We start from the raw sequence: 12286 nt of genomic DNA on the forward strand, positions 1-12286 counted from the left end.
CTTTTATTTGCTGAGCTGCATATCCGGTACCGTTTCAACCTTCTATTGGTAAAACGTACTTATAATATATATACTTGATACAGTCTTTTTTTCACTCTACCAAGTCTCTTTGCCAAAAGATCTTTTGGCAAATGTTCCGCCCCAGGATAATGGACGTTGGAGATATTTTGATTATCGTGATAATATCGTAAATCGTGATTTCTTTGGTCACAATAATCGTGATCGTGATATGAAATGTTCATATCGTCCCATCCCTAATCAGAATAAGCTTTATTCAATCATCACTGATTTACTTTTGGGAAAAAAAAGTGGGTGACCTTCTCTCACCTTCTCTCTCTCTCTCTTTCTCTTTCTCTTCTGATTATTTCTTCCTGCGTTCTCCGGTATCCCTCCTCCACCTCTTCCCCTCTGCAGCATCTGGCCTGTGAGATGGCCCTGGAGCTGCTGACCCAGGAGTTTGGGATCCCCATCGAGCGTCTGTACGTCACCTACTTTGGGGGCCATGCTGAGGCAGGCCTGGAGCCCGATCTGGAGTGCAAGCAAATCTGGATGGACCTGGGGTGAGTCTAGTTCTTTTACAATCTAATGCTGCATTGACGGCAAACGCTGACTGAAAGCGTGAGCATTTCTTCTCGACTTGTCCAGTCCATGTTGTAATTAATTATTCCCATGAGTGACCGGGATGGGGATCGAGAATTGAAATCGCTAACTCTGAGAATCGACATCCGAGCATATCAATTCATTTTTTGTCAATGCCGCCATCTTCTTATGACATGGCACATTGCAATGATGCCATGTGTGTACACAGGTGGAAAGGATAAGGGGAATTGTAATTTATTTATAGTCATATTAGTTAGGTAAAAAATGTCAGTTCCGTGACCACGAGAGCAAAGGTCCGTTTCTCAATGGATTTGTCATCTAGGAGGGTTATTAACTCTTTGAGTGCCACCCTAGTCACCACTAGATTGCTCCTCCTGGATTGCATTGGAGTGGATTTGTGCAGTTTGTTCACAGCTTTCAAACAAAAAAATCCGATTGGAAATCCGTTCAGGCATTCTTGAGATAATCGCCATTATGTTTTACATGTTATGTAAACAAACATGGCTGCCCTGTATGTTAGATGGGGTTGTATGGGGGTGGAACATGCAAAATCGCGATTGAAATCATGTTCACTAGATTTGATGGGGTCAAAAAAAAAAAAAAAAAAAATTTTTTTTCATTTTTTTTTTTTTTTTTTTTTTTTTCATTTTTTTTTTAAAGCCGAACTAGTTCGGGATCGGCACTCTGCGATACGCTAATAAAGCCGAACTAGTTCGGGATTGGCACTCAATGAGTTAAACAAATTTGGCCGGGGTGTCTTTTTTAAAATGGCTGGGAAAATGTTTGACAGCTAGAGTAATTTTCAGTCTCATTCACTTACTAAACGCTATACTATAAAGGAAAGAATTACTCCCCAAAAATCTGCTTTAAGTGGGATGTGAGGGGTCAAACTAGGGTTTTTTAATTATTCTGAATCCATTGCAAGCATTTGTTTTGCATGAAAAACATTCCTTGGGCTAAAAAACGGCCAACAAAACTATGGTTTAGTGATTGGGGTCCGGAACTGCCATTTTTGAGCAGTTAACAGACAGTTCCACAGTGTTGCGGAAAGCCTGGTGACACAAGGTTAACTTAAATGTGGATTGTTTTAATAAATACGTTATCGAATGGCGCTTTCGCATTGCATGGAGTCCGTTGAGATCTGCTGAGCTTTAAACTACATTTACCACAGCAGATACAGCAGGATCCCTGTAGCTGGCCATAGTGACAATGTTAATGTTAGAGATATGAATGGTGGGATTCAAATAAAGATATCTCTTTCAGAATGGATGAGGCCCGTATCTTGCCTGGCAGTATGAAGGACAACTTCTGGGAGATGGGAGACACCGGTCCATGCGGGCCCTGCAGCGAGATGCACTACGACCGCATAGGAGGCAGAGACGCTTCTCACCTGGTCAACATGGACGATCCAAATGTGCTGGAGATCTGGAACCTGGTGTTCATTCAGTTCAATAGGTGACACACTCAAAATACACCAGTAAGACTCCCTAAATCGGGAGATAAGCGACCGTCAGGTTAGAAGGCAATCAGGAGGGAATATGGGAAATGGGACAGACCATGTTGATGACATGACTTTAGAGATACTGTGTACCGCTTTGCGTGATTTTAGGGCAAAGTCTGTAGAAGCAGTGTCCAAAAATGTGTTTTGCAAAAATCACCCTTATGGTGGCGCTAGATGGGACTGATGCATGTTGCTGACATGACTGTAGAGATACTGTGTACCGCTTTGCGTGATTTTAGGGCAAAATCTGTAGAAGCAGTGTCCAAAAATGTGTTTGAAAAAATCGCCCTGTAACATGATGATTTATGAGGTGTGGCTAGTGCAAAATAAAAGGAGCACACACACTGTTAGCCTTTCTACTGCTTAAGTTGACCAGGAACATTGTCTGAACCCATAGCCTTCTATCTTTCTCGTTGCAACCTTTAGGGAGTCTGAAACAGAGCTCAAGCCACTGCCTAAGAAAAGCATTGACACAGGCATGGGTCTGGAGCGGCTGGTCTCCGTACTGCAGAACAAGATGTCCAACTATGACACTGACCTCTTCATCCCTTACTTTGAGGCCATTCAGAAGGTAAAGAAATGGAACTGGTGTGAATATATACTGTATAACTGAATGGTTGTGGAGTTGAGCACGAATGTCATTACAGGTTGCCACATTATGATTATAATTATTAGTATAAAGATGTTCCCCCATAGAAACTGTGTGCATGTGTTGAAAATCAGGTCAGTACCATTATGTCCACAAGAGGGTGCTCACCGCCAAATTATTGTCAAGTAAAACATCCTGTATGCCTGCTACTGCCTAGTTGTTTAGATCCTATATTCTGATTTCTGAGAGGACATGGGAAGGCCAGCAGCCAATGAAGAGAAATTGAGATATTAAGACAAAAAGATTCTAGTTCAATTCCATTGTAACATAAAACAGTTCACTGATGAGGTGGAGAACTTAGAAAAAATCCAAGGCAGCTCCGTTCAGTTCAGAGTAGAAAACAAATTTATTTAGCTCATGGCAGCATTAAAAAGAAACGACCATCAGTGCACTGTTTTATGTTACAATGGAATGGAACTAGAATCTTTTTGTCTTAATATCTATATACCCTCTCCAAGGAGCACCTGTTTTCAGCCTATTGTTCTACTCACAGACCCATGCAGAGCTTCTTCTACTTTTTATTCTATTGAAGAGAAAGTGGGGACTAGTTGCAGCGTTTGTTTGACAACTTTGGCAACCTGTAACAATTTCACCCAAACAAATCCCCCCCCCAAACACTGAATATTCACTATATTACACTATATACACTTATCTATAGCAGTAGAATAATAGACTTTGATTTTGGTCAGTCATAATGACTCGTGCACATCCCTAATATGTAGCTGTATGGCGATTGGTAATACTATCCCATGCATTCATGTGTTCACATTATTAGCCAACGGTAGAATGTGTGTGTATATATTTAAGGGTACACATGCCAGGCCCTACACGGGTATGGTAGGTGCGGAGGACACAGACGGTATCGACATGGCCTACCGTGTCCTGGCTGACCACGCTCGCACCATCACCATCGCCCTCTCAGACGGAGGAAGGCCCGACAACACGGGACGAGGGTGAGATATTAAACATTTCCTCATTAAATGGGGCTCGATGGGTGTCGCAACTTTACCTCTGAATAATGATTCATTACACCTCTACAAGTCTTTAGTTCCCACCGTAAAATGTACAGTGTTCCTAATAGGGATGGGATGATAAGCGATGTTATCATTTATCGTGATAATCGTATCGTGGAGATTTAATTCATTGTGATATCGTCCTCTGTCATGCTCTGGGATCAATTCACCTCAACCACCGAACTGCATATCCGGTACCACTTAAACCCTCTATAATTGGTAAAAGGTACACTCTCTATCAACTGACTTTTTTCAAAAAATAGCCGATCTACAAACGCGACACGTTGTGAGCAAGCTTGTAGCTATATTTTGGCAAATGTTCCGCCCCAGGATAATGGATTTTGATTATCGCGATAATATCGTAAATGGCGATATTTTTTGTCACAATAATCATGCTATGAAATGTTCATATCGTCCCATCCCTAGTTCCTAATTGTTTGAATTAGTTTTACAATTACTTGCTGTGTGTACTCCACTGTGTGTACTCGGCACTACAGTGAGAGGCCCACTATGTGTGCGTGTATACTAAAATGATCTATCTCTTTCCCTCTGTGCAGCTATGTGTTGAGGAGAATCCTGCGTCGTGCTGTGCGCTACTCCCACGAGAAGCTGGGAGCTAAAAAAGGATTCTTTGCCTCCCTGGTGGACGTGGTGGTTGAATCCCTGGTGAGATTTATTTGGCCAGTCAGCAACTCTTGTGATTCATTGTTTCCCTCGGTTCCTTCCTGGGTTACAGGGGGGATCATTAATACTAGCCTCTCCCAATTACTGTCCTTTCTCCTCCTTCTCCCAACTAATCCCCTCTTCTGTGTGCTCTCTCTGTGTCCCCTCTCCCTCCCTCTCTGTCCCTCCCAGGGCGATGCGTTCCCCGAGCTGAGGAAGGACCCAGACATGGTGAAGGAAATCATCAATGAGGAGGAGGAGCAGTTCCTCAAAACGCTCACCAGGGGTCGTCGCATCCTCGACAGGAAGATCCAGAGCCTGGGAGACAGCAAGACCATCCCAGGTGAGATGGACACACAACCAGTGTTGTTTTTGACAGCAAACTTTGATTTAGTTTTAGTCATAGTCTTTTGAATAAAATGTCATTTAGTTTTAGTCATAATTTAGTCACCTGAAAAGTTGTAGTTTTAGTCTAATTTTAGTCGGCTAAATATCATAAGATTTTAGGCGACTAAATCTACTGTTGATTTAGTCGACTAAAATGTATTTTGGCAGGCCTTGATGGCATCGTAATGACTGATTTCACACTTGGTTGTGTGTTGAAAATAGCAGATCTACGTTGTGAGCTTGTAGATCGGCTATTTTACAATTCACACAATTAGGAACTAGGGATGGGACGATATGAACATTTCATAGCATGATTATTGTGACAAAAAATAAATCGCCATTTACGATATTATCGCGATAATCAAAATCCATTATCCTGGGGCGGAACATTTGCCAAAATATAGCTACAAGCTCGCTCACAATGTGTCGCGTTTGTAGATCGGCTATTTTTTGAAAAAAGTCAGTTGATAGAGAGTGTACCTTTTACCAATTATAGAGGGTTTAAGTGGTACCGGATATGCAGTTCGGTGGTTGAGGTGAATTGATCCCAGAGCATGACAGAGGACGATATCACAATGAATTAAATCTCCACGATACGATTATCACGATAAATGATAATATCGCTTATCGTCCTATCCCTATTAGGAACACTGTACATTTTACGGTGGGAACTAAAGACTTGTAGAGGTGTAATGAATCATTATTCAGAGGTAAAGTTGCGACACCCATCGAGCCCCATTTAACCCATTTAGGCCTAGAATTAATGAATGCTTTAACCAGTGAAAAATAGCAGATATACAAGCTCACAGCGCGGCACCTGAGAGCAACCAAACATAAGAGCAACCAAACATAAAATGACTCTCTTCTCCACTAGTGCCTCTCTAACGTTTTAGTCTAGTTTTTATTTTGTTGACGAAATTGTCAATATATTTAGTCTTAGTTTTAGTCATCACAGCTTAGTTTTTATTTAGTTTTCATCAGTGAAAAAAACGCAGTCGACAAACATTTTTCGTCATTGTTTTAGTCGACGAAATCAACACTGCACACAACATAGTAATAGTAAACTAGAACTGCATTCTGTCGAGGTGCCAACTTGCGCCTCACGCTCAAGCAGGCCACACATGGCCTACTTGTGCTCAAGCAAAGCGCGCCATGAGGTGCGCTCACCACTGGCATCACCACTGGCGATGCCAGTGACATCACCACTGGCATCACCAGGAATGCTGGCCCCTCATTGGCTGTTAATGATGATGTTGCCAGAAATGCTGGTCCCTGATTGGGCTACGGGCTTGAAAGCCAGTATTGTATTTATCATTTTAAAAAATGATTTAAACTAGTGAAAACAGCCGATCTACAAGCACACAACGCCTAGCACCGCGAGGCGTTGTCTGCTTGTAGATCTGCTGTTTTCACTACTGTTGTGCGACAGCCTTGTATGTTGAAGCAAGGTTTTACTTTGCGAAGAAACGTAAAAATGTGAAACTTGGAGACACAAGGTTTCTTCCCGACAGTGACGATATTTACACCCCCGTATTATGTTGGTGTGCCCATGGGTTCTTGGGACATGAAAAGTGTGCCCATGCAGAAAAAAGGTTGAGAAACACTGAAATATACTAAAAGAAATATATATACAATAACAATTTCACAGTCTTACTTTGTTACAGTTGGTTCTGTATGCATGTGTCTTACTGTCTGCCGAAGTCTGTGGCATATATTAGAACGTCGTCTCTTCTCTGTCTTTGATTCCAGGTGACACAGCATGGCTGCTGTACGACACCTACGGTTTCCCTCTGGATTTGACTGCTCTGATTGCTGAGGAGCGAGGCATGGGTGTCGACATGGCTGCCTTCGAGGAGGAGAAGAAAGCAGCACAGGTGAGGGAAGGAGAGAGCTAATGGGTGGGGTGAAAAATACATGGCATTAGTGCATTTAAGGCTGGGGAAAAAGAAAGGGGGCGAGTAAAGGATGGAAGTGATGGACCGAACCAAAAGTATGTGGACACCAGTTTCTAATTGGTCTTTAATCAGAGGTTAAAGTTCTCAGTCCTGGGGATTGATTTCAGTCGTGAGGATTCTATAGGGGCTATTTCTGAGATCAGTGCAGATCCACGAAAAAAAAAACGATTTAGCGATGGCGTGAATGACAAAGTTGTCAAAATGCTAGTAAAGTGATCTCCAAACTAAAATGCAGTTATAATTTCAAGAGATTGAATTGGCCAGACTAGCACAGAACACAACAGAACTTCAGAAGATACGTCTATAAAATTAAGCATGGATTGGCACACACACATTCAGTGAAGGCAGTTCAGAACTTAACTCATCTAGTGCCATTCCCGAGATATCTCGCAAAATGTACTCGAGTATCTGTAGTGCCATTCACGAGATATCTCGGGAAAAGTAATATATTACTGTAACGGCGAGTACATTACCGAGAAGAATGGCCGGCGGTCCGGAGACGAAATCCGTCGCTGATTTCGCATCATCACGGCTCCACGAGCACAAAATAGTCCCATCCATAACATTGAGGTGGACGGGGGATCTCATCTTTAATGTCCATTATCTCAAAACTACACTTTAGAAGCTAGGATGGAGGCAGATGCTCGCTTATGTTACACAGTTATAAAAGCTCCCGGTCGGCCATTACACAACTCCACGTGGACACGGATCGGTTCCGGCGCACGATCCGATGACGTCAGACCGGAAGTGATTGCGCTGTGGACTTCTGGCCTTCAAAATAAGATAACGGCGGTGATGCCAGCCTGAAGGTGGCATCGTGGACTTTATAATCCGTTAATTTCAGGGGCACTAAATGAGTTAAAGGAGTAGTTCACCCCCAAAATGACTTTTTTTCTATTGATTAGTCACGCCATGGAGAGTAGAGTTCACTAATATTTTTGGGTTTTTGTCACATTCCTAAGACAAAAATTTGATTCGACTAAATTTGCCCCCATTGATTCCGGATGGTGACCCGTTTCGAAACGGGTCACCATCCGGAACGAATGGGGGTAAATATATTGTTATCACATTTTTGTCTTAGGAATGCGATAAAACACAAAAAATATTATTGAACTCTACTCTCCATGGCGTGACTAATCAATAGAAAAAAAGTCATTTTGGGGGTGAACTACTCCTTTAAGGGAAACACCCCAGATATTGGTGTGCCTGCGTGCGCCATGTTTCAAAAATCACATTTTGGGGCGTGAAAATAATTTCTTGGGATTTTTTGGGGCTTTAACCCCTGCTTTAATTAGTCTTTTTTTGTTCCAATGAAAGGAAAAATGAATGCTACTGCTAACGTTTGAGGAAGGCCGTTTCCTGTTTGAGAATGACAGTCCCCCAGTGCCTCCATGCTCCCCTGTACAGAAGGACAAGTAAGGAAGAAAGAACTTGGCTGTCCTCCACAGAGCCCTAATTTTAAACCTACCAAGTAGACAGAATAATGGAATCGAACACCTTTGGAATTAATTGGAATGCCAGAGACGGGCCTAATCGCTCAACATCACTTTCTGACCACATTAATGTTCTTGTGGTTAAAATGGAAGTAAATTGCAGGCATTGATACGGAATTGCTACAATTGAACATTCTCCATTATTCTAGGAAGTTGGCTTTTCACTAGTTGGTGAAGTTGCTCCCGCAATTTGCTTCCATTCAGCCACAAGAGCATTAGTGAGGTTGGACACGCATTTGGCATTCCAATACTTTCCGAAGGTGTTTGATAAGGTTACGGTCAGGGCTCTGTGCAGGCCAGTCAAGTTCTTCCTCACTTATCTCAACAATTTTCTTTTGAGGGTTTAGACTTATGCCGGTGTCACATTGGCAAAATATAGCAATATAGATCTTTAAGGGTGCAGGAAAAAATCGATTCGAATTCGAATCGTGTTTCTAACATGGGAAGATTCAGAATCGATTCTCATTTTATTAGATATTATTTATTAGATATTATGATTTTTATGAATTGAATGTAGAAACGTTTTGAATCGAGAAAACGATTCTGAATTCGAATCGTTTGGATTTGAAAGAATCGAAAAAAAATCTTGAATCGTGACCCCAAGAATCGATTCTGAATCGAAACGTGGGATACCCAAAGATTTGCAGCCCTGATGGACCTACACGCTCCCCGCGACACGTTGTGCACTTCCAGGTCTGCTATGTATTTCTGCCATGTGCGACGGCGCATGAATTAGGAAACGGGGAAATGGAATAGAAACTGCATGTTTACTATTTTCATTACCGTACTATTATTGCCACTACGATGTCTGAGGAAGCAGAACAATACATTTTACCTTAAAGGTGGGCTGACACGGCCAAAACAGCTAATTAAGGCTATCAAATTAGCCAATTTTTTTAATGATGTCATGTACCCCCATGTTAAATGACCCAATCAAATTAATGTATTGTAGTTACTGTACTGAAAGTAGTACTTTCTGTACAGTAACTGAAATAAATTAATTTGATTGGGCTAATATGGGGGGAGGGGCGGAGTCGATTATCCATATCATCTTTTGAAACCCCAAAAAAAGCTGTCCGAGGTGTGTTTCCGACTTTCTAAACCAACTTTAAAACTATCAGTTCTAGGGGTAAAAATTATATAGCATTTGCTATAAAATCAATGGTTAGACCGGTAAAAAAGTACATGTCTTCTTCAAAAAAGGTGTCGGAGATTAGTTACGAGGGTCAACACGCTTCTCCCCGTCTATGAGACGGTTTTGTCGGCCATACCCTGCTGTGTCTTCCGCTAAACCTGACTGGAGGACCTGGCCGGGACACCGGAGCAAGCAGAGAACGAGCGTCCAGCGATCTCCTCCTCCTCGGCAGCTCTGAGCCCTTTTAGCAGACATAATGTCCTGCTGTCTCGGAGGACTGAGGTCCGTGGCTTATACACTCTGTGTGTGTAGCCTGTGTGTGTGTACACACACAATAGCTCTCCAAAATAGCCTTGCGGTACAGCGCAGCTACACGCTAACAACAACTCATCACGTTGTGCGCGGCACGGCACGACAGACGAAGTATACATTCACTGCTAACTGATACGGCCCCGCCTCCTTTTCAGACTGTTTGAAGAAACACCACATGACCTACTGTATCATAATGTTAAATTTCGGCCGGTGTCGCCACTCCTTTAACTACCCATAACCAAGATTTAACAATAAAGAAACCTTGAACCTTGAAAAGTCAACAAAACAAAAGGTGGGAGTAAAGATGTTAAATTAGTTAGAATTATTAGTGGATGATGTTAAGGACTAGGTAGGGACACTCAGTGCAGTGCTGCACATTTCTGTGCTTAGCACACCACTCCCCCCTTTGGCTGTGTCAGCATTCTCCAATATTGCACTGCAAGTCAGAATCAAGAGGCCATGCACCTGCTGTTAAAATAAGCCTATGTTTTGATTTGGTCTTGATTGATTTGTTCATCCAAATCAGTTTTTCTAGTTTCTACTCCTCTGAAAATGTAATAATGCCAATATTATAATGTAATGTCAACAATGCTAACATGCTTGTGGAATACTGAATGCACATACAGTAAAACGTTTGATAGTGACTTTGACACTAGTTACATTAATTGAAGGGGTTGATATACAGGTTGTATGTGTGGTCACGGAGTGATTTGTGGGGATTAATGGCCCTCAAAAATAACTTTGAGGGGAAACCTTCCAAGCGCACGATACTTGGTGGGTCATAACCAGGGGCGCCACACCAAATTCTGGGCCCTGGGTACAAGGATTCACTGCGGGCCCCCCATGAATGTTAACTATTGAAAAATAGCAGATATACAAGCTCACAGCGCGGCACAGAGTGCCGCGCTGCAATCTGCTATTTTTGAAAGATTGTGAAAATGTGTGAAACCTATGTTTCTATGTCAGTGGTGCTCAAACTTTTTCATGTCAAGGACCCCCAAAATGATATGTATTTGGCCACGGACCCCCATCTCAAAATATTTAGTTCCAGGGACCCCCCAGAAGCAAAATTTTTGTTACAGATGTTTGCTTAAAAAATACATATATTCAAAGATTTGCACACATTTTAACAACTCTTCAAAAATAGGTCTACAAGCTCGCAGCACAGCACTCGGTGCCACGCTGTGAGCTTGTATATCTGCTATTTTTCAATGGCTAAAGTTACTAGGGCCTCTCCACCTTGGGCCCTAGTAACTCAGTCCCCCCCCCCCCCCCCCTTGTGACGCCCCTGGTCATAACCAGAAACACTGTTGGTTTTGTAAAATCACAGGAATGTCATCAGCATAAAAATGTGTGTGTCCATTAGCTGAAATCCCAGGGTAAGGGTGCTGGTTATGCGGACCACATCATGCTGGACATCTACGCCATCGAAGAACTAAGAAACAAGAGTGTACCTGCCACCGACGACTCCCCCAAGTACGACTACAAATTAGACGACAAAGGCGAATATGGTGAGGGCTTTATACCTTCTCTAAGACACACATTATATGACGTGATTTGGATATGCTATGAAAACAATACTACTAGTACCTAGAGCTGTCTTCGACTCAGGATTTATCAAGTCAACTCGAGTCGCGGGGTTTATTCCGACGCGTCGACGAATCGTTTATGTAAAAAAGAAAAAAAAAGTGGTGCTGCAGTGACTGGAGTGGAGACGCGACGCATCGATAGAAAGTAGCGCACGGGGTGCCATGGCATTGGTCCGAAGGTTCATTAGTCCGAAGGTTCATTAGTCCGAATTTGTTAAGAATACTATGCCTAACCCTAAACCTAAACTAAATTCGGACTAATGAACCTTCGGACTAATGAACCTTCGGACTTATGGGCAGTCCCCGTGCCCGGTACAGCTGTTACAGCTGTTATAAACCACATATGATTGGTGGATTCTCTGCTTTGAAAACTGCCTGATAATGATTTTATGCCTCTCCAGGCTAAAGGAACAGGGCTAAAGCGCTAGCATGCTAACGATTTAGCCCCGTTCGTTCAGGAGGAAAAACAACAACAAACGTAGGCTAAAGGTAACAATTATGTAACATCACTGTGTCGATGCAGAACGGCACGCAGCGATGCAGCTGCGTGCCGTTCTGCAATGCAAGGAAATTGTCTTAATCTAAAACGTTTTAATAAGTCCTCTACTCCACCACAGTCCTCTGCCTGAGACCACCACCACAGTGCCACACTCAGCGGCAGTGAGTGAAGTGTATCGCGCTGCTGCTTCTTGGCTGCTCTAGCTGTAACAAGTAGAATAACAACACTTTGACGCATTTCCTCTCAAAGCGGTTAGCTTCAAAATAAGCCTCCTGTAATATGACCAAGGCAACTTTCAAGTCACGTGAACTGGTTTTATTTTTAAGTCTAGTACAAGTAGTAGGAAATATGGACTAAATAAGAAGTACATGACAGTCCAGTCCAGCGCTCTCATACCACACCACAGTAACCGGTGTGATAAAAAAAAAAATATATATTTTCGACAGCTCGACTCAAACAATTGGCGTCGATTCCGGGGGCTTAAAACGAC

General features: G+C 42.6%; 1 protein-coding gene across 1 annotated transcript in view; it reads left to right on the forward strand.

Moving 5' to 3' along the window:
* LOC308293750 (alanine--tRNA ligase, cytoplasmic-like) overlaps positions 1-12286 on the forward strand; it is a 40832-nt gene that overhangs the window by 7501 nt on the left and 21045 nt on the right. Inside the window, exons 4-11 of the mRNA XM_080736370.1 lie at positions 415-560; positions 1864-2055; positions 2528-2672; positions 3558-3703; positions 4321-4429; positions 4619-4769; positions 6563-6687; positions 11075-11219. Of these exons, the coding sequence (XP_080592496.1) occupies positions 415-560; positions 1864-2055; positions 2528-2672; positions 3558-3703; positions 4321-4429; positions 4619-4769; positions 6563-6687; positions 11075-11219 (1159 nt within the window). The remainder of the gene's footprint in view (positions 1-414; positions 561-1863; positions 2056-2527; positions 2673-3557; positions 3704-4320; positions 4430-4618; positions 4770-6562; positions 6688-11074; positions 11220-12286) is intronic.

This window comes from Nannobrachium achirus, assembly GCF_963921795.1.
Source record: "Nannobrachium achirus genome assembly, chromosome: 11".
NCBI lineage: Eukaryota > Metazoa > Chordata > Actinopteri > Myctophiformes > Myctophidae > Nannobrachium > Nannobrachium achirus.